Source organism: Macrotis lagotis, chromosome 8 (assembly GCF_037893015.1).
Source record: "Macrotis lagotis isolate mMagLag1 chromosome 8, bilby.v1.9.chrom.fasta, whole genome shotgun sequence".
Classification (NCBI taxonomy): Eukaryota; Metazoa; Chordata; class Mammalia; order Peramelemorphia; family Peramelidae; genus Macrotis; species Macrotis lagotis.
The window spans coordinates 35,980,800-35,998,842 of record NC_133665.1 but is presented as its reverse complement, the minus strand read 5'-3'; the positions used below and the strand labels follow the sequence as shown (position 1 = coordinate 35,998,842).

Sequence of the window (18,043 nt, the reverse complement as noted above, 5' to 3'; positions counted from 1 at the left end):
ATCTAACCTAAATAATATGATCAAAAGGCATTTATTGTCTCTTATACACTCTGGAATTAGAGACAAAAATTAAAGTCCTTATCCTCAAGAGCACATAGTGTAATGAAGTGTATGTATAATTCAATATTCTTTTTTTTTTTTTTGCAAGGCAAATGGGGTTAAGTGGCTTGCCCAAGGCCACACAGCTAGAAAATTATTAAGTGTCTTGAGACCAGATTTGAACCCAGGTACTCCTGATTCCAGGGCCGGTGCTTTATCCACTATGCCACCTAGCCGCCCCTATAATTCAGTATTCTGAAGTAAACTTATGGAGGAACTGTAGCTGGGGTGGAGTGGGCATCAGAAAACATTTTATGTTCCCAGTTTATATGTGGGGGGGGGGTATTTCTTTTGAAGCAAGAATTCATAGAGACTTGAGGGGGAAGAGGTGAGTGCCTTTCTAGCAGAAGCAGCAGCTAGTGAAAAATCCAGAGACCAAAGATGTGAGGAACAACAAAAAGGCAGGTTTGGCTAGACCACAGAGTGTGGGAAAAGGGGGTGATGTATAATAAGGTTGGAGGTAATTTGGGGTTAAGTGATAAAGGACTGTAAAGGCCAAACCAGCAGGTTTCTATTTGATCCTAGAGACAATAGGAGACCATTGAAATTTGAGTAGAGCAGTGAACTGGTCAGGCACAATGTGAAAAACCCTTTCGAGTACAATTTAGAATAGAGAGACAAAAGATACCATAGGAGGCTATTATAGTAGGGCAGAGGAAAGGTGATAAGGGCTGATACCTGTGAGTACAGATAGAAGTGATTGGCTGTGAGAGATGTTGTCTAGACTCCTTGGACACTTTGGTGAAGCCAAGGGACTTCTTCAGATGTTTTTAAATGCATAAAATAAAATAAATGGGGTTATGAATGAATTATCTTGATTTTTAGAATCTACAGACTTCAGGATAAGGACTTTTGTTAAGTAGAAATTACAAGATCTGGCTACTGTTTCTATACTGATGATGATCCAGCAAAATGAGACTGAGCAAAGATCACACAAGAAAGAGGACAGTCAAGAGAAAAAAAAGTGATGCAAAAACCCAGAGAAAAAGAGAGTGAGAGTATCTAGGAATGTACTCTGGATACTGTTCAGTTTTACAAGTAAAGCAAAGGTGCCAAGAAGAATGAGCACTGAAAAATCCATTAGATTTCATGTTAAGAGCTGATTGATAGCATTGGAGAAAGATGTTTGAGTTGAATGACTCAGACTGTAGTGGTTTGAGAAGTGAATGAGAGGAAAGTATTGTAGATAGTATACATAGCTTTTTTTTTAATTTTGTTATGAAAAGGAAGATATTGAATGTTAGCGTTAGAGGTTAGTAAGCCCATTCTTTCTTTCGAGGTTGAGGGAAATTTGAACATTTTTTGTAGCCTCTTAGGAAAAGCTAAAGGAAGAAGGAATAATCTGAGGGGCAATCTACTGGGTATGATAGAAAAAAAAGAGGATAAAAGATTTTATGTTAGGAGGCTGTCGTCCTTTGTTCAGAAAAGGATCTTTTCTTTATCTGAGCCTGGAATAAAGGAGAAGGGAATGAGGGGATGATATCTGAAGGTCTTAAGATATTGAAAAGGGGGAAAGGGAGAGCTCAGTAAATTATCTCTTACTTTCTCAGTAAATTATGAGGTGAGTCGAATTCCTACACTGTGCCCCTCACAGGAGGATCATTTTGGCTGACTTTTCTGGATCTATTACTTTTCAAAGATTGAGTCTTATCTAAAAGGGTTGGTTCTTTTCTGATTTCACACTTGGCTCTTTTCTTTGCTGCTAGAGGCTACTTCTTGCCTTGAGTCTTAATCTTTCTGTCTGTGTTCTTCTGGAGACTGTGCTGTTGTTCCCTTCCTTGAGATACTAGAGCCTCTGAACTGCTTCTTGGTGGATATCATGTCTCCTCCTGGACTTGGTATTAGACACATTGATGAATGGAGAGGGTAGAGAAAATTTCCTTCTCCCACTGACTCTGGCCCAGGTTTCTAAGCTTCACTCTTCAGGTCTCTTCAAAACTCTTCAGATACTCCATTAGGAAGAGAGAAGAAGGGTATCTTTGGGAGAAGACACAGTAGGAGAAAGAAGGCAAGCACTCATCGCGACAGCCACAGAGAGGAGATCCGTGGCAGCAAGAGCTGCCTCTTTGGACACCAGTTAAGAGTCTATAACTTGTGAATGAAATAAATCACAATTAGTGTTAAAGAGCACTCTAATTCTTAATCTTCACTGATCAGGCCAATTCCTTACATGAGCTCAAATACTAGAAAAAGCTATCTGAGTTTTTTGTGATTGTATCTTAAAGCAAGTTAAGTATAAGAAGGGCTGAATATTAGAACATTGAGGCCCTGGGGGAGGCAGGGAATGTCCTTTCCCTCCTCAGCTGGCTGGTCATAGAAGGACCTCTGCTCTGATCTTCTCACTCCTGAGCCTTTCATCCAGCAAGGGTTAACAGCTTTATAACCAGAGCACCCACCGTTGAGGTGTGCGGCGTGCCCCCCGCCCCCCCCCCCCCCCCCCCCCCCCCCCCCCCCCGTCACCCTCCTGCTTACTTGCCCTTTGAATTTTCCTTCTTCTGCCCTCCAGGAATGTGAAATTAGTCACCGTCACTTGCCTCACTACCTTTGCTTTGCTGATGCTTGTCTCTGCCTTTAGCATCCTAAAAATAGAGGCAGATTCTATTGCAGGAGATGCTCCATGTTAAGTCACATATTAGAGCCAAACACTTTCCCAACCTGAGGGTTTTCCCTGGAAATGAATTTGAGATGAAGCTATTGATAGGTTATTCACAGGTGGACTTTCCTGGCAGTCACACAGTGCATTTTTTCTTTGAGCTCAGATTCCATTTGGTATTACTGGGATTTGTGGTTGTCGTGTCAGGTCAAGGGAGAAAAAGTTCCATTTTTTTACTCATCTGCCATTTTCTCAGAGGGCTCTGGAGAATTTTAACTCCTTAGTTCCTGGTCCTTTTGTACTCATTACTCTTTAATTAGCCAGTTATGATTGCTGTGATGAGATATTAATAGAAAATTCAGGTATTTGGGCTCTGAATCACATGCAGCTCTTTGGTTTATAGATGATTTCTTATTTTTCAGCACAAGGAACAGATAGTTAAATAATTTTTTTTCCCTTTCATTTCTGCTCTTCTCTTCTTTTAGAGCATACTCCTTTCACGTTAGTGCAGATGGTCAGATGCAGCCTGTCCCTTTCCCCCCCGATGCCCTCATTGGACCTGGAATCCCTCGACATGCTCGTCAGATCAACACCCTTAATCATGGAGAAGTAGTGTGCGCAGTCACTATCAGCAATCCCACGAGACATGTGTACACAGGTGGGAAGGGATGTGTCAAAGTCTGGGACATCAGCCACCCAGGAAATAAAAGTCCAGTCTCTCAGCTGGACTGCCTGGTAAGCAGTGAGCAATGAGTGATGCTCTGATGCCTTTGAAAATAAATGAGTTTGCAAAAAAATTTTCAATGAATGTTAAAATTTGTCTTTACATATAATTGTGAAAAAATAAAATGTTTTTAAAAAATGAGATTAAAGAAGCAATTTGAGTAAAGCAACAATATGATGGTCATTTAAAGTGATTTTGGGATCATTATTGCTCCTTAATATTTTCTTTTCCAGAACTGGAAAAACTGAACATTGACTTTGTTTCTACCCTATTTGTCAAAAATTCCCCTTTATTTTATGGTCCATGCAATTTCATAGTTCCGTGTGTGTGTGTGTGTGAGAGAGAGAGAGAGAGAGAGAGAGAGAGTGTGTGTTTAAAATCACCTACAACTATTTGCACACATAAACATATACTCAGAAATCTAAACCCCTCGCATCTTTTCAGTTTTAGATCAGGTTAGATAGAGGAAGGTTAAACAAACAGAAGCAATACTTCAAAAAACAGAACCAATGGGATTGCTCTGAGTAGAGTAGCCAGATAGGAAGCAGCAACACCATATTCTAGTTTTGCCATTGACAGTAACTTTTAACTCAACTCTTGATTGAAATCCCATTAATTTTTCCTCTCTTTGCTCTTTGGTTGAAACTTTCCCTCAAGTTATTTTGAGAGCATTTACCCCCTTTCAATAATCATAAAATCCTACTAGGTGAAGCTCCCCCCCCTGAGTCTTAGCAGTCCTAGATAAGTCTTACAAGCACTACTTAATGAAAAGCAATATAGCATATTTAGGCAGGTAATGATTCTATGGAAATCAAAATCACCAAAGGTCTGTAACCCATGCTACCTTTCAAATTGAAAGGGTTTTTTTCTAGACCCAGACATGATAGCGTACCTGGACATGATAGAGCATGGTTTTATATTTTCACTCTTTGGAGTTTTGACAGAGACAGAGACAGAGACAGAGACACTGTGTGTGTCTGTGTTTATGATTTTGTGTACATGTTGGTGAACACAAATAACTAGGTTGTTGAATATGGAAGGTTTTTAATTGTTTGGGGTTTAGTCTAGATCTTGGCTTTTTGATGCTAATTAAGATTAAATATCTCTCAGTACTAAATTCTGTAGATCAAGTTTAAGTACTTCCCTAATGTCATGTAATTTTCTGGCATTAATCCACTTTATCATTGTCATAAGTATAAATGGCTCATTAAAACCAGGAGGGAATACAATACTTTTATGGATCTCTGCTCTCATGTTAATGCTGTTTTCCTTTCCTCATGAGTAATCTCTTGATGGTTTCTGTCTCCACAGAACAGAGATAACTACATCCGTTCCTGCAGATTGCTCCCTGACGGCCGCACCCTGATTGTTGGAGGGGAAGCGAGTACATTATCCATTTGGGACCTGGCAGCTCCGACCCCACGCATCAAAGCTGAGCTGACATCTTCGGCTCCTGCTTGCTATGCCCTAGCGATCAGCCCTGACTCCAAGGTCTGCTTCTCCTGCTGCAGCGATGGGAACATTGCAGTGTGGGATCTGCACAACCAGACCTTGGTCAGGTAGGTCATCGGGACCTGATCCATCAGCAAGGAACAAGCCCATTCAGCCTCCATGACTCATAGTTCTTCAAATAGACCAATAAGGGATATGATAACAGTGCCAGGAATACCAACATCTTGTTACTGTCTGGGTTTGGATTTGAACTTGGGTTCTCCTGACTCTAGGGCTATTGCTCTACCCACTGCACTACCTAGCCGCACCTCATCAACTCTGCATTTTAGTTCTCCGTTTCATTAATAGTATTTTTTGTTTTTGCTTTTTTGGGGAGGTGGGGCAATGAAGTTAAGTGACTTGCACAAGGTCACACAAGCTAGTCTGAAGCTGGATTCAAAATCAGCTTCTCTTGACTCCAGAACCTGTTCTTGCTGCACTGCTGACCCTCTCCTTTCCATTTCATTCAAACTGAATAGGGGACAAAAAGAGAAGTCACATTTATGCTAATACTTTCTTAAGTTTCCTATAGCTTGTGATCTCTCTGGATAATACAGCATTTAGAACCCTGGACCAGGTCTCAGAAATACCTAGGTTCAGGTTGTGCCTTGGATACATTTTAGGACATGATCCTATGTTAACTGATAGAAACCAATACCACCATGTTTAGTGAGAACCCCCAGAATATATGGCATTATACTGGGTACTGTGGTGTTTCAATAATTCAGATTGGTTTTGATTGTATCTTGAAATAGTTTATGATCTAGTGGAGCCAGCTGGGGAGGGGAAGGAATATCATTCACCTGTAATTATAATTATAAAATAAGTGAAAAATAGATCCATAAATTTAGAGGCAGAGGAGATCTTGGAGATCATTTAATCTAGCTTCCCAATTTTTCTAGAAGAGGAATCTGCAGGACTCAAACAAATTGAATGACATGACCAAGGCTGCATGGTAACAGAATCAAACTCTGCACCATTGTCTCTCACATTTCCTGTTTTCAATTGCCATGTTTTTGCCCATGGTTCTGATCTCCAAAAAATGTTTATGCATAAGTCCAGCAACTAAATATGGAGTAGAGGGTAAGAGTGATGGTGAAATGAGGGGCAGCTAGGTGGCGCAGTGAATAGAGAACCGGCCCTGGAATCAGGAGTCCCTGAGTTCAAATTTGCCATCAGACACTTAATAATTACCTAGTTGTGTGACCTTGGGCAAGTCAACCTCATTGCCTTGCAAAAGCAAAAAAAAAAAGTGATGGTGAAATGAAAGGAGGGAGAGAAGGGGAATAATTATTGCTGACTCAGACAAAAGTTCATCTGAGGGAGGCAACCTCAAGGAGCTTATTTGGAATCAGTTTATATGTGATGTCATTTATTGTAGAAAAATAACTACCAAGTGCATAGTGCTTACCTTTCTTTCCCCTGATGCATTGCCTTCAATAGAGTCGCTAAGTTGAACTGCCATTGTTGTCTTGGTTCCACTGCTGTCCTCTTGGCTATTGGAAGAAGGTTGAGGGGGATATTGGAGTGGGCTCTAGTGTGCTTTGTGCTGGCCCTTGTCAGAGGTGATTGCCAGTGCTCACTGGACATGATCTGGGTAGCTCAGCTCTGACTTTCTCTGCCCAACACTTAGACCACTAACTTTTGTGGCCTTTACAAAATTAGACAACAGAGAGCATAGTATCTTTTCTTGGCAGACTGTCCATTTCTGGAGGGGGAAAATTAGCCTTGCATTCCCCTCACACACCCACTTGTGCCAAATTGTAGGGAGAGAGAATGGGGTTTATTGTGTTTTAAATATTTGTACAGATCATCTGAATGACGATGTGAGTTTTCTTTTGTTTTTTGTTCCATTTAAAGATAATTTTCTCTTTGTTGATTTCAGAAGCCATCTAAGTCTTGGAAAATAACCAAGTAAAATAGGAAATTCTACACTTATTCTTTGCCATTTATTGAAATTTGGAGCAAACTCAACATGTTTTTAAAATATGTACTTACTATTAAGTAATGGCATTTAACTGTGTCTAAGGAAGTAAAGCTAGTTCTTGACAAGGCTTACCCAGAAATGAAACACATTAAGTTCATTTGAAAACTGCCTCATTGTCTTTCCTCTTCTCCCCTAACCCTCTTGACATTTTCAGGCAATTCCAAGGCCACACAGATGGAGCCAGCTGTATTGACATTTCAAATGATGGCACCAAGCTCTGGACAGGAGGTTTGGACAACACGGTCAGGTCCTGGGACCTGCGAGAAGGGCGGCAGTTACAGCAACACGACTTCACATCACAGGTACTGCCTGAAGACCTTTGACATTTTAGAAGTTGTGGTTTTTCTATAAACTGTGAAATTTTACAAGTTCCAGAGTTACCATTCATTGTATGGTTTGTTAATTTGGGGTTCTGAATTAATTACATATTAATAGGACCTCAATTTTTTTTAAAACTTAAGTTTATTCATTCAGATCTTATTAAAAGTTGGTTAGCATTAGGCAGTTATTGTTAGTAGTTGGTTTTGAAGAATATTAAATTAAAGCTGTAGACTAGACAGAATACATTGTGAAGATTATATTTTAAATACATGATCATTTGAGGATTTTTTTTCCCCGCTCATATTTAATTAACCTTGATTTTTCTCATAATTGGAGTGATAGGACTGGAAGAAATTGGGTTATCTTTTTTAGGCTAAAATTAAAGTAGCCAAAGTAAGTCATATAATTTTCTTATTCTATGTTATCTTATTCTTATTTTTTTCTGTTTTTATTTTATATACTATTTTAATATTAGATTTTCTCTCTGGGATATTGTCCAACTGGAGAATGGCTTGCAGTTGGAATGGAAAACAGTAATGTAGAGGTGCTACATGTGACCAAACCAGACAAGTACCAGTTACATCTTCACGAGAGCTGTGTGTTGTCACTTAAATTTGCTCACTGTGGTAAGCAGACTTCCTTCCATAGTTTACAATTTGTATTCTGCCTATATGGAGAGTTGGGGGTGGGCTATTAATTTGTTTACTTCTTTTAAGCTTATCCTTTGGATGTAACAAATGGGTTCTTTTGTTTGAATTTGAACGTGACTATATTCATATCTCTGTTTCCAACTTTCTAAGTTTTCTCTGAGGTGAAAGAAATTTTTGTTTAGTTGTAAATTAGATGACTTATCTTTGAATAATTTTTATTGCTCTTTGAGTGAATTTTTCTGGTTTTTGGTTTTGGGGGGGGTAAATTTGAATTCTGATTCTGAGGCATCCTTTAACTCTGTTTTAAATGATCTGATTGTAGGAAAATGGTTTGTAAGCACTGGAAAGGATAATCTGCTCAATGCATGGAGAACCCCTTATGGGGCCAGTATATTCCAGGTATTTCATGATGCTTCACTTTTTTTTAAGTACATTAGGGATGTGTATGAAGTTATCTGATTATTTTATTATTGTTATTATTATTAATGTTATTATTAATATAGAGATAGGAACTAGACTGTGAATCACTAATGTATAGAGAACTCTGCAATGGAGAAACTCTCTTTACCAGTATAAGCACCACCTTCTCTACAATTTATGATCTTTAGACCATTGCCTGAGTACAGAGCAAGGCTAAGCAACTTCCTCAGGGTCACAAAGTCAGGTATGAGTTGGAGGCAAGATTAAACCTCTTTATCCTCTGTGCAAAACTTAGAAGTAAAAGTTGTAGAAGTCAAATATAAATCCACATATACATATGTGTTTGTGAGCAAGAGTGACAGATCAAATTTTGGAATTTTAAAAGAAGTAACTTTACATTTCTTCATTATGTTTTTTGGTAAACCTTTATATTAGGAGATGATAATTTTTTTAGTTTATTTTAAAGGAATACTATTTAAAAGCTTATAACTTTAATGTTTCTTGGGTAGTTATGTTTCTTTTTATTTGTTTTTTTCTTAGTCCAAAGAATCCTCATCGGTGCTTAGTTGTGACATCTCTGTGGATGATAAGTATATTGTCACTGGCTCTGGAGACAAGAAGGCAACAGTCTATGAAGTTATTTATTGAGGACAAATCTAAATGCAAACCGGACTCCTCCTTGTAGCACTTTGCTGTATAATTCCTCCCCCCCCCTTTTTTTTTTCCTTTCCAAGCCAAGGATTTAAAAAATGTTCCTTACAGTTGTGGAGTTGATTCCCTCCCCTTTCCCCACTTCCTCCTTGCTATTGAATTGTGAATGCTCATTAAGAACCTGTGATACCAAATCTTGAAATATCTACTTGGAAGAACTCGGAATAAGCATACTTAACAGTGAACTGAATCTTTAATTATGTATTATATCTGTAATATATTTATTTTGTTTAAAGAAGGCTTTCTAACAATGAACTGACTAAATAAAGCTGTCTGCTCCCGCCTTGGTAATGAAGGTGCGTTGTACTTTGATATCCCCTTTTTTTGTTTTGGCAGGGGAGGGCAAAAGATTGTTTAAAATGACCAGTTAGAAATTGTAAGCATAGACTGGTAGCTATACAAAGACATTGAATGTTTAATATCTACAGGAAGCAGTATGCTGCTTCTTTTTTTTTTTTTATAAATTTTGGAAATCTGACTAAATAAAAGAGAAATTTCTAACTAATGCCATATACATTTTGGTTAATTTGGAAAGTTTAACTTCTAGATGTGTCTGTTAAATATAATCCAAGAATGCTACCCTCTTAGATAACTGAAGGTTTAGGAACCATTTCAGAACTGGTTGCTATTTTTAGAACTTTTCCTATATTAGTTTTATTGACCAGGCAATGGTCACTATATAACTTTTATTTTTTATTTTTTATTTTATTTTATTTTTTGTATTATAGAAAGATGAACAGTAAATTGGCCTCAAAGAGACAACTTAATCCCTCCTGGATATTTTTGCCACATTTCTTTGAAAAGGGGAGATGTGCATCTTTGGGCAATTTTGTGGTTACAAGAGATTATGGAAAACATTTCGCGTGTTGTTTTGGAACTGCACAGGTGCACAGCTGTAGGAAAGAAATTCCTACCATTGTGTAAACCAAGTCTTTGACAAAGAAAGGACAGCAGAGGAGGGAGAATTTTCAAGAAGCCTTCCTCCTGAAGAACAGGAAGAATGGGCTTTCATTTGAGATGAGGACTTGCTCTATTGGCCATCGGTTCTTTCCATGTCTTAGTTGGATGTCCCTGGAATAGACACAAGGCTGTGTTGTGCCATCATACCAGAGACATTGTGTTACCTTTTTATGTTGTTGTTGTTGTTGTTGCTGTTAAACCATGATCTGTGACTCCTTTTTTATTATTATTATTATTAATTATTATTATTATTATTATTTGTTTGAATGCTTTATAAATCTTTTAAGTCTGTGGATCTGCTGATGTACAGTGCCTTTGCTGCTATGGATCAAAATCAAAAGAACCGTGTAGATAAACTTTATCGTATAGGTAGAAGATTACTTAATTTCATACTAGAAATGGGTTGATGCTGCAAATTGAAATGAACTATTCATTGAAGTTCCAAATGTGGTAGCAGAAAAAAATGGTGTCTTAAGTGCATTGTGTTTGATGTCATTGACAGTTTCGTAATACTCTACAGTGTAGAAAGATTTTGATACTAAACTGTGCATTGTACATAGTTCTAATGCATTGTATTGACCACCAGTACTTCTATAACGTAGAATATTGTTTGTGCATTCAGACTTTTAAGCATTAAACATAAATAACTTCTAGGATGCTTATTTTTCTAAATTCCTTTATTGGGTTGGTGGGTGAGGGAAAGTACTTGTTCTATTTAACATTTTTACTTTTGGAAATGGCACAGCTGGTATCTAAAGTCAAGCCTAATGGTGGGCATTAAGTGATTTGCTACAATCAAACAGAAGTAGTACAAATTTTTAATTTCTTAATTATCATTAGTGAGTGGAAGAATGTTTTCCACCACTCTCACCAATAAACATTTTCTGAGTGTCTTTAGATTTATTAAAAACTTCACTACACAAACACCTAATGCTGATATGCATTAGATGGTTTTTCACTCATTAGGAATTGCCTATGCTTATGAAACCATAGGTTCCATCAAAAAAAAAAGTAAATCCCAGTTACCTACTTCACTAGTTGGTTGTGAGAATATATGTAAAACACATTGAAAACATTTAAAACCCATGTAAATGTCAGTTTAAAAAATTTTCCTAATCATTACTCATAGAAACTTGGTAATGTGATACAATTTCCTGTCAATAATGTTCTAATCTTTTGAAAAATAAAGACATAACCATGAGGCTGCCTTCTTTAGAAACACCAACCCTTGTTCATTCAGCATCAAGTTTCAACAGAAACATCAGTTGACAAACATGGGTTAAATGCTTACTCTGTCAGATACTTAAGCTAGGTGCTGTGTACATAAACCTGAACTATCCCTCCCTAAGCTTAAGTTCTTTGGGGTGAAGGGGAATGTTAACATAAAATCATAACCAAAATACATGGGATATCTTAGTGGCAAGAGTTTCGAGAGGCCCTTTACACGGTGTATTAGATGAATTTACAAAAGGAGCTGAGAGACTGAAAAGTAGCATGAATGAGGGGGGTGGCTGAGAATTAGAGATTACCTCATGTTAGGAGCTGGGGTTTGAATTAAGTTTCAAAGGGAACTTGGAATTTTAAAATGTCAGGAGATGAAGCACACTCCTGGTTTGGAGAACAATTTAGGCAGAGTCAGAGCTGAATAGAAAGTTGTATATGAGGGACTGAAGGCACATCACTTTGGGCCAGATAGTTTATGAAGGGGAGGTGTTTGCAATTTAGTCTTAACGGTAGGCTGAAAGAAATTATGAGGTTATACATATTAATCAAAGGTGTTTGTATTTGATTTTGGAGTTGGTTAAGAACCACTGGGCAGTGATGACCTGGTCAGATTAATACTTTAGTAATGTTGGAGATGAGAGAAATGGGGCAGGGAGACCATTTGGGGAAGTTATTTTGCAGCAATTCAAGTTGCAGTGGGGTAATGTTGCATCTAAACTGAAATGATATTTATGAATGGAGCAAGGGGTATATAAATTTGGGGTGTAGGGAGTTGGAATCCAGACAGCAGGTTACTGGATTTGGAAAATTATGGAGTTGAAGATGATTCAGTTGGTGAACCTGGATCATTGTAGGGGGGGGGGGGTCCCTGTAGGAAGAGGGAAGTTTAGAAGAGGTAAGATTAGTGGGAAAAGAGTGGGTTTTGTTGTAAAAATTAAGTTTGGGACATCTAGTATGTTCAAAATAAACGATGAGCAGCAGGTGATACAGAAATGATATGCAGGAAAGAGATAATGAGCCCCCACACCCAAACACACACATGCACACATCTATAATCAATAAACCTAAGTACCTACTGGCACTGTGCTAAAAGCTGGAAATTAAGAAAAAAGATATTTGCCCTCAAGGAGCTTACCTTATAATGAAAGAGAGGCAACCTGTAAACATGTGCAAAACAAGCTTATATACAAGGAAAAAAAAAGGAAATAAGAGGGAAGGCACTAAAATTAAGGGGTTGGAAAGCTTTCCAAAAACAATTGGATGTTAGTTGACCTGTTAGGAAAGTTAGAAAGTAGAGTTGAGAAGTGGAACATTCCAGTCAGAAATAGAGTGTTTCGTTCAAGGAAGAGCCAGGAGGCTAGAACAGAAAATACCTATCAGGAAATGAAGTGTAAGAAGACAGGAATGGTAGGAGGGTACTAGGCTGTGATGGATTTTTAATACCTAAAAGCATTTTTGTATTTGATCCTGAGGGCATAGAGGGCCACAGGAATTTTTGAGTAGAAAGTGGTGTAATTGGACCTGTGGTTTAGGAAAATGATTTTAATGACTGAGTGACTGCAGTGGGGAGAGACTTGGTGGACGTGGACAGACCCATCATCAAGTAATTGCAGTGGTAGTGTCAGAGGAGGTGTATTTGAGAGATGGTGCAAAGGCGAAATCAGCAGGTAACAGGTTGGATATGGGAGTTGAGCATGACTCCTTGGTTAGGTTGTGAGCCTGAGGGATTGGAGGATGATACAAGAGGGAAAGTTGGAAATGGAAAGGTGTAGGAAGGAAAGACATTGACTATTTAACTTAAGATGTCCAATGTGGTTATACAATTTGAGTCTGAAAGGGGGTTGTAGATATGAGATTGCAGATCCATAGAGAAATTTGGGCAGGATGAGGTGATTCAAGAATAGTTAGTGTAGAGATGGTTGATTGATGAGAACTGATGAGTTCAGCAAATCAAGTAGTATAGAGAGAGAAGAAAAACACCTATGTTTCACAAATGACCATGTCATTTGTGAGGTTCCATCCAGCAAAGGAGACTAAGACCTAAGACTCTTCTGCCAGTGAATGATAATTGAACCCATGGGAGTTTAATTAAGTTGCTCCAAGAGGGAGTAAGCATAGAGAAATGAGGATAGGTGCTTTTGAATAACATTTGGGGATGAGGGTTGATTGTGATCCAGCAAAGGAGACTGAGAAACAGGTAGAAGTACCGAGAAAACAATATAATGAAAACTCAGAAATATCCCAAGGGGAGAGATGATCAGCAAAGTTGAATCAGTGGTAAAGAAGGATGAGGTCCCTTTGCTTTGACCATTAAGAGACATTGGTGCTTTGAATAGACTAGTTTCATTTTATCAAGATTGGAAGACATAAGGAGGGCAGAAAGGACATGGAAGCAATGAGTGTCAGTAGCTGTTTTTAGCTTTGAAAGGGAGAAATGAAGAAGGGAAGGAGTTGAAAGGTAAAGATGAGAGAGTACACTTGGGAGTGGGGTTGAGGAAAAGCGCAAGTTGAAAACACATTACTAGAACTCACATAGCTAGATTTTATGCAGTGGGAGAGACCCAGAGAAGGTTTGATATAGCTAAATTCGTAGTACAGTTGTACAAGACTTTGAAGACAAAGAGACTGCTTTTTTGTGGTCAAAAGTGTCACAGTAACCTGGTCTGGCTGAAATTTTGCAAAACTACTTGAGTGAAATTGTCTTTTTTTTTTAAATTGTTCTTTTTAATAAATTTTATTAGAGACAAAATAGTAACCAATGAACAATGGAATAGAAAAAAAATCATTTTTGCTGCAGAGTAAAACAATGTTATACACTGTTCTACTCTGGTCTAAAAGTAGAAGATTGGATTGCTATATCAGATATAGAGTCTAATTTGCCTTCTACTTCAACTATAAAATTCAGATATATCCGAGTAATTTATTTGCAGAGGCATCTATTTAAGTGAATGACCAGTAATGGCTTCACCATGACAAAGCTTCATCAGGTTGGGTTTCAAGGGTTTTTGCTTTTAAATATCTAGACTTCAGTTCTCTACCTCTCTTATCAGATTAAAGAAGATTGCATTGCTAAGAATTCCTTTCAGTTTTAAAAAATAAATTCAAATTGATGTTTTCTGTTTCTTTTTGTCACCATAAATTGCCATGTATTCCTCCCTCTTCTCCTTCCTCCCATTTGACAAAAGGGTAGAGAAAAAAAGCCAAGATAACTGATTGATACATTGAAAAAATCTCAAAATACTGATCTGAAGGGTTAGATTGGGAGTATCTTCTCATATTTTCATTCAGGTCCCACCTGATAATTTTGTTATATTTGCTTTTGAGTCTTTGAAATTCTTTTTCATTTAAATTGTTTTGTTAACTTTGCTTACTCCATTCTGCATCAGCTCATAAATCTTTTCGATGCTTTTCTCTATTCATCACATGCATTATTTCTTACAGTGAAGTATATTCCTTTACACTGATGTACCATAATTTGTTTAGCAATTCCCTAATCAATAAGTATCTACTTTGTTTCTAGTTCTTAACTATCACAAAAAAGTGCTGCTATAAATATTTTGGGATATATATATATATATATATATATACACACACACACACACACACACATATATATATATATATATATATATATATATATAACTTTTTTATCAATGACTTCCTTGGGATATGATTAATAATGGAGTCTCTGGTTCTAAGGAAATGAATATTTTAGTTAATTTATTTGCATAATTTCAAAATGTTTTTCAAGATGGTTGTGCCACCTCACAGCTCCAATGAATTAGTGTTCCTATCTTCTTACAGCCCCTTCAACTGTGAATATTACCATTTTTGTTTTTTGTTCTTTTACAATTTGCTGGTGTGTCTTGATCTGCATTTCTCATATTAGAGAAATTTGATACAAAGATTTTCCCCCCATTTAACTTCTTCCCTTTTTATCCCTAGATAACATTAATGTTCTGCAGAATCTTCTTTATTTTCAAGTAATCAGTTACCTATTTTATCTTTTGTCATAGCTTCTATCTTTTATTTGGTTAGGTAGGAACACATTTCTTACTCATAGCAGTTAAGGTAAATGATCTGTTTCACTTTCAATTGTTTATGGTATGGTCTTAATATTTAAGGTCTTGTAAAAGTTTAGAATGTATTGTGGTATGTGGGTATGATGTTGTCTAAGTTTAATTTTTGTCATATTTTCTGATTTTTTCCAGCAATTTTTATCTATTAGGGAGTTTTTCCCTACATAACTTTATTGAACACTGCGTTATTGAGTTTTATTGTTTAATTCCCTAATAGTCTGTTTAGTTTCATATTAACCTGTTTCTCTAATCTTTGACCAACACTAGAGATTTTGATGGATGGTGCTTTATTATGTAGTTTGAAATCTGAAAGTGCTATTCCCCCTTTGTCTTCACTTCTTTTCTTCCTTTCCTTGGATGTTCTAGGTCTAAAATCTTTTGCTGCCTTTCTTCACCCACTTCTCTGTAGACACTCCTCCTCCTGAGACCCCAGCGGGTCATCTTGCCCTCATTGCTACTCCTTGATTTCACCCAGTGGATCACCCATTCCTCTCCCCCTCTTTCATATGAAGCATTCACTTGTAGTCAGGTTATCACCAGGTTCTCCCCATAATGCCTCAGTTTTCCTCTTTACAATGACCAGATTTCTACCTTAACCCCCTGTATCCTTGTATACATTTGTCTTTCTGTTGTCATCCTGTTGCTGTTGTTTGGGGATATTTGAAAATCAAATAATCACATCAGTTAATAGTATTTTTCCTCCAATAACATGTAAAGATAGTTTTCAATATTCATTTCTATAAGATTTTTGACTTTTTCTCATATTTTTCTACCTCTTTCCCCTTCCCCCTCCCCAATACAAGTAATCTGTTGTTGGCTATACCTGTACAGGCAAATAAAACATTTCTATATTAGCCATGTGACAAGAAAAATCAGAAAAAAGGAAAAAACAAATTTTAAAAAGTGAAAAATAGTATGCTTTGATCTGCATCCAGTCTTTCTATAGTTCTTTCTCTGGATGTGGATGGCATTTTCCATTTTGGAGTTCTCTTTGATCATTATATTGCTGAGAAGAGGTAAGCCGATCATAGTTGATCATCACACAGTATTGCTGTTAAAATGGTTCTTCTCACTTCACTCAGCATCAGTTCACATAAGACTTTCCAAGTTTTTCTGAAATCTGCCTGCTCATGATTTCATATAGAACAATACTATTCTGTTACATTCATATACCACAACTTGTTCAGTCATTCCCTAAATGATGAGACCTCCTTAATTTCCATTTTTTTGTCACCACATACACACACACAAGCTTTTCCATGTTTTATTATCTCTTTGGGATACAGATCTAGGATTAGTATTTCTGTTCTGTTATGCATAGTTTTAAAACCCTTTAGACATGGTTCCAAATTACTCTATAGAATATTTGGATCAGTTCATAACTCCACCAAAAGTGCATTAGTGTCCCTGGAGTTTTCTTACATCCTCTCAAAACATTTGTCATTTTTCTTTTCTGTCATATTAACCAATCTGATAGGTGTGAGGCATACCCCTCAGAGTTGTAGTTTGGATTTCTCTAATCAATAATGACTTTAGAGTATTCTTTCACATGGCTATAGATAGCTTTAATTTCTTCATCTCAAAACTGCCTATTTATGTCTTTGATCATTTATCAGCTGGAATGGCTTTAAATTTGAGTTAATTCTCTATATCTGGTTTTCTTTCTAAAAATGTTTCAAACTCTTCTTTATTGTTGTCCATCTTTTTTCCTATATGGTTAAGATCAGATTTACATGAAAGATCTCCTGGACTGTATTCTGAGCTTCAGTTCTCTTTGAAATACATTATTCCATCCCCACCTTTTTATGCTGATTTTGTGGTATCCTAATGTCCTTTCCTTGTCATTTCATGGTTTTTTTCCCCCCCATTCCTGCAATTGCAATTTCCTTGTTTTTGAATTGAATGGTTAAATTTGTATCTTGGAGTTTGTAGTTGTGTTTTTTTTTTCTGGAAGTGATTTGTGGATTCTCTCAATTGAGATTTTCATTTTCTATGTTCAAAAATTTGTTATTTCTTTTACTAAGGTGCAAGATATTTTTTACTGTCATGTTTTTTTTATTTTGTTTTATAAGGCAATAGGGTTAAGTGACTTGCCCAAGGTCACACAGTTAAGTAATTTTTTTTTATCGTATTTTCCCATGTATAAGATGTACCTTAATTTGGGGGCCCAAAATTTGAAAAAAAAAAGAATTACATAAAGTTGTTGAACTCGTTTTATTCATCATAAAATTCATATGCTTATCACTTGTCAAAATGCCCATCCATTAGCTTGTCCTCATCTGTGTTTGAGGACAAATCACTTGTCTCAGGAGAGGCTCTGACTGTTCTGCCTGTGCTCTGGTCTGTGGTTGACCACAAGCACTCCTTGGGCAAGTCTGGTGCGTGGATGCAAGCTTAATCCATTCTGTATCATGAACCTGAAGCTCCAGTTGTGTTCTCCTTTGAAGTCAGTCACTTCTTTTTCATTAGCAATTCTTCTGGCCTCCTGCTGAGCCATCTTTGTGGACACAGGAATTCCAGCTGCCCTTTGCTCCTCCATCCATCTCCATTCCCTATAACTCAGCTCACTTGGCTGCATTGCTTCTCAAGATCTTCTTCTGCCCAGGCATTTTCAGAAGGGTTGCTTTTTCCTGCAGCCAGTCTCAGATTGTTTTCTCAGTTGGAGGAGGACCAAACTGATGTTCTACAGAATGATTTCCATTCAGTTTTGCAAATTGGATCACTTTGAACTTGAATTCAGCACTGTACGAAAATCTTTTCTGTCCAGAATGTGGCAAAACATAA

The 18,043-nt window shown here is 37.2% G+C and overlaps 1 protein-coding gene across 10 annotated transcripts in view; it reads left to right on the top strand.

Moving 5' to 3' along the window:
* The window catches only part of LOC141495403 (transducin-like enhancer protein 4), a 165,105-nt gene extending 151,212 nt beyond the window's left edge, over nucleotides 1–13,893 (top strand). For 4 of the 10 annotated variants that reach the window (XM_074196690.1, XM_074196692.1, XM_074196695.1 and 1 more), the window contains 6 exons: nucleotides 3,178–3,427; nucleotides 4,728–4,975; nucleotides 7,049–7,196; nucleotides 7,691–7,841; nucleotides 8,188–8,264; nucleotides 8,826–13,893. In XM_074196690.1, the coding sequence (XP_074052791.1) occupies nucleotides 3,178–3,427; nucleotides 4,728–4,975; nucleotides 7,049–7,196; nucleotides 7,691–7,841; nucleotides 8,188–8,264; nucleotides 8,826–8,933 (982 nt within the window). In that variant the 3' untranslated portion in view covers nucleotides 8,934–13,893. The remainder of the gene's footprint in view (nucleotides 1–3,177; nucleotides 3,428–4,727; nucleotides 4,976–7,048; nucleotides 7,197–7,690; nucleotides 7,842–8,187; nucleotides 8,265–8,825) is intronic. The other 6 variants (XM_074196686.1, XM_074196693.1, XM_074196691.1 and 3 more) reach the window with 4 other exon arrangements.
* The last annotated feature ends 4,150 nt before the right edge of the window (nucleotides 13,894–18,043 follow it).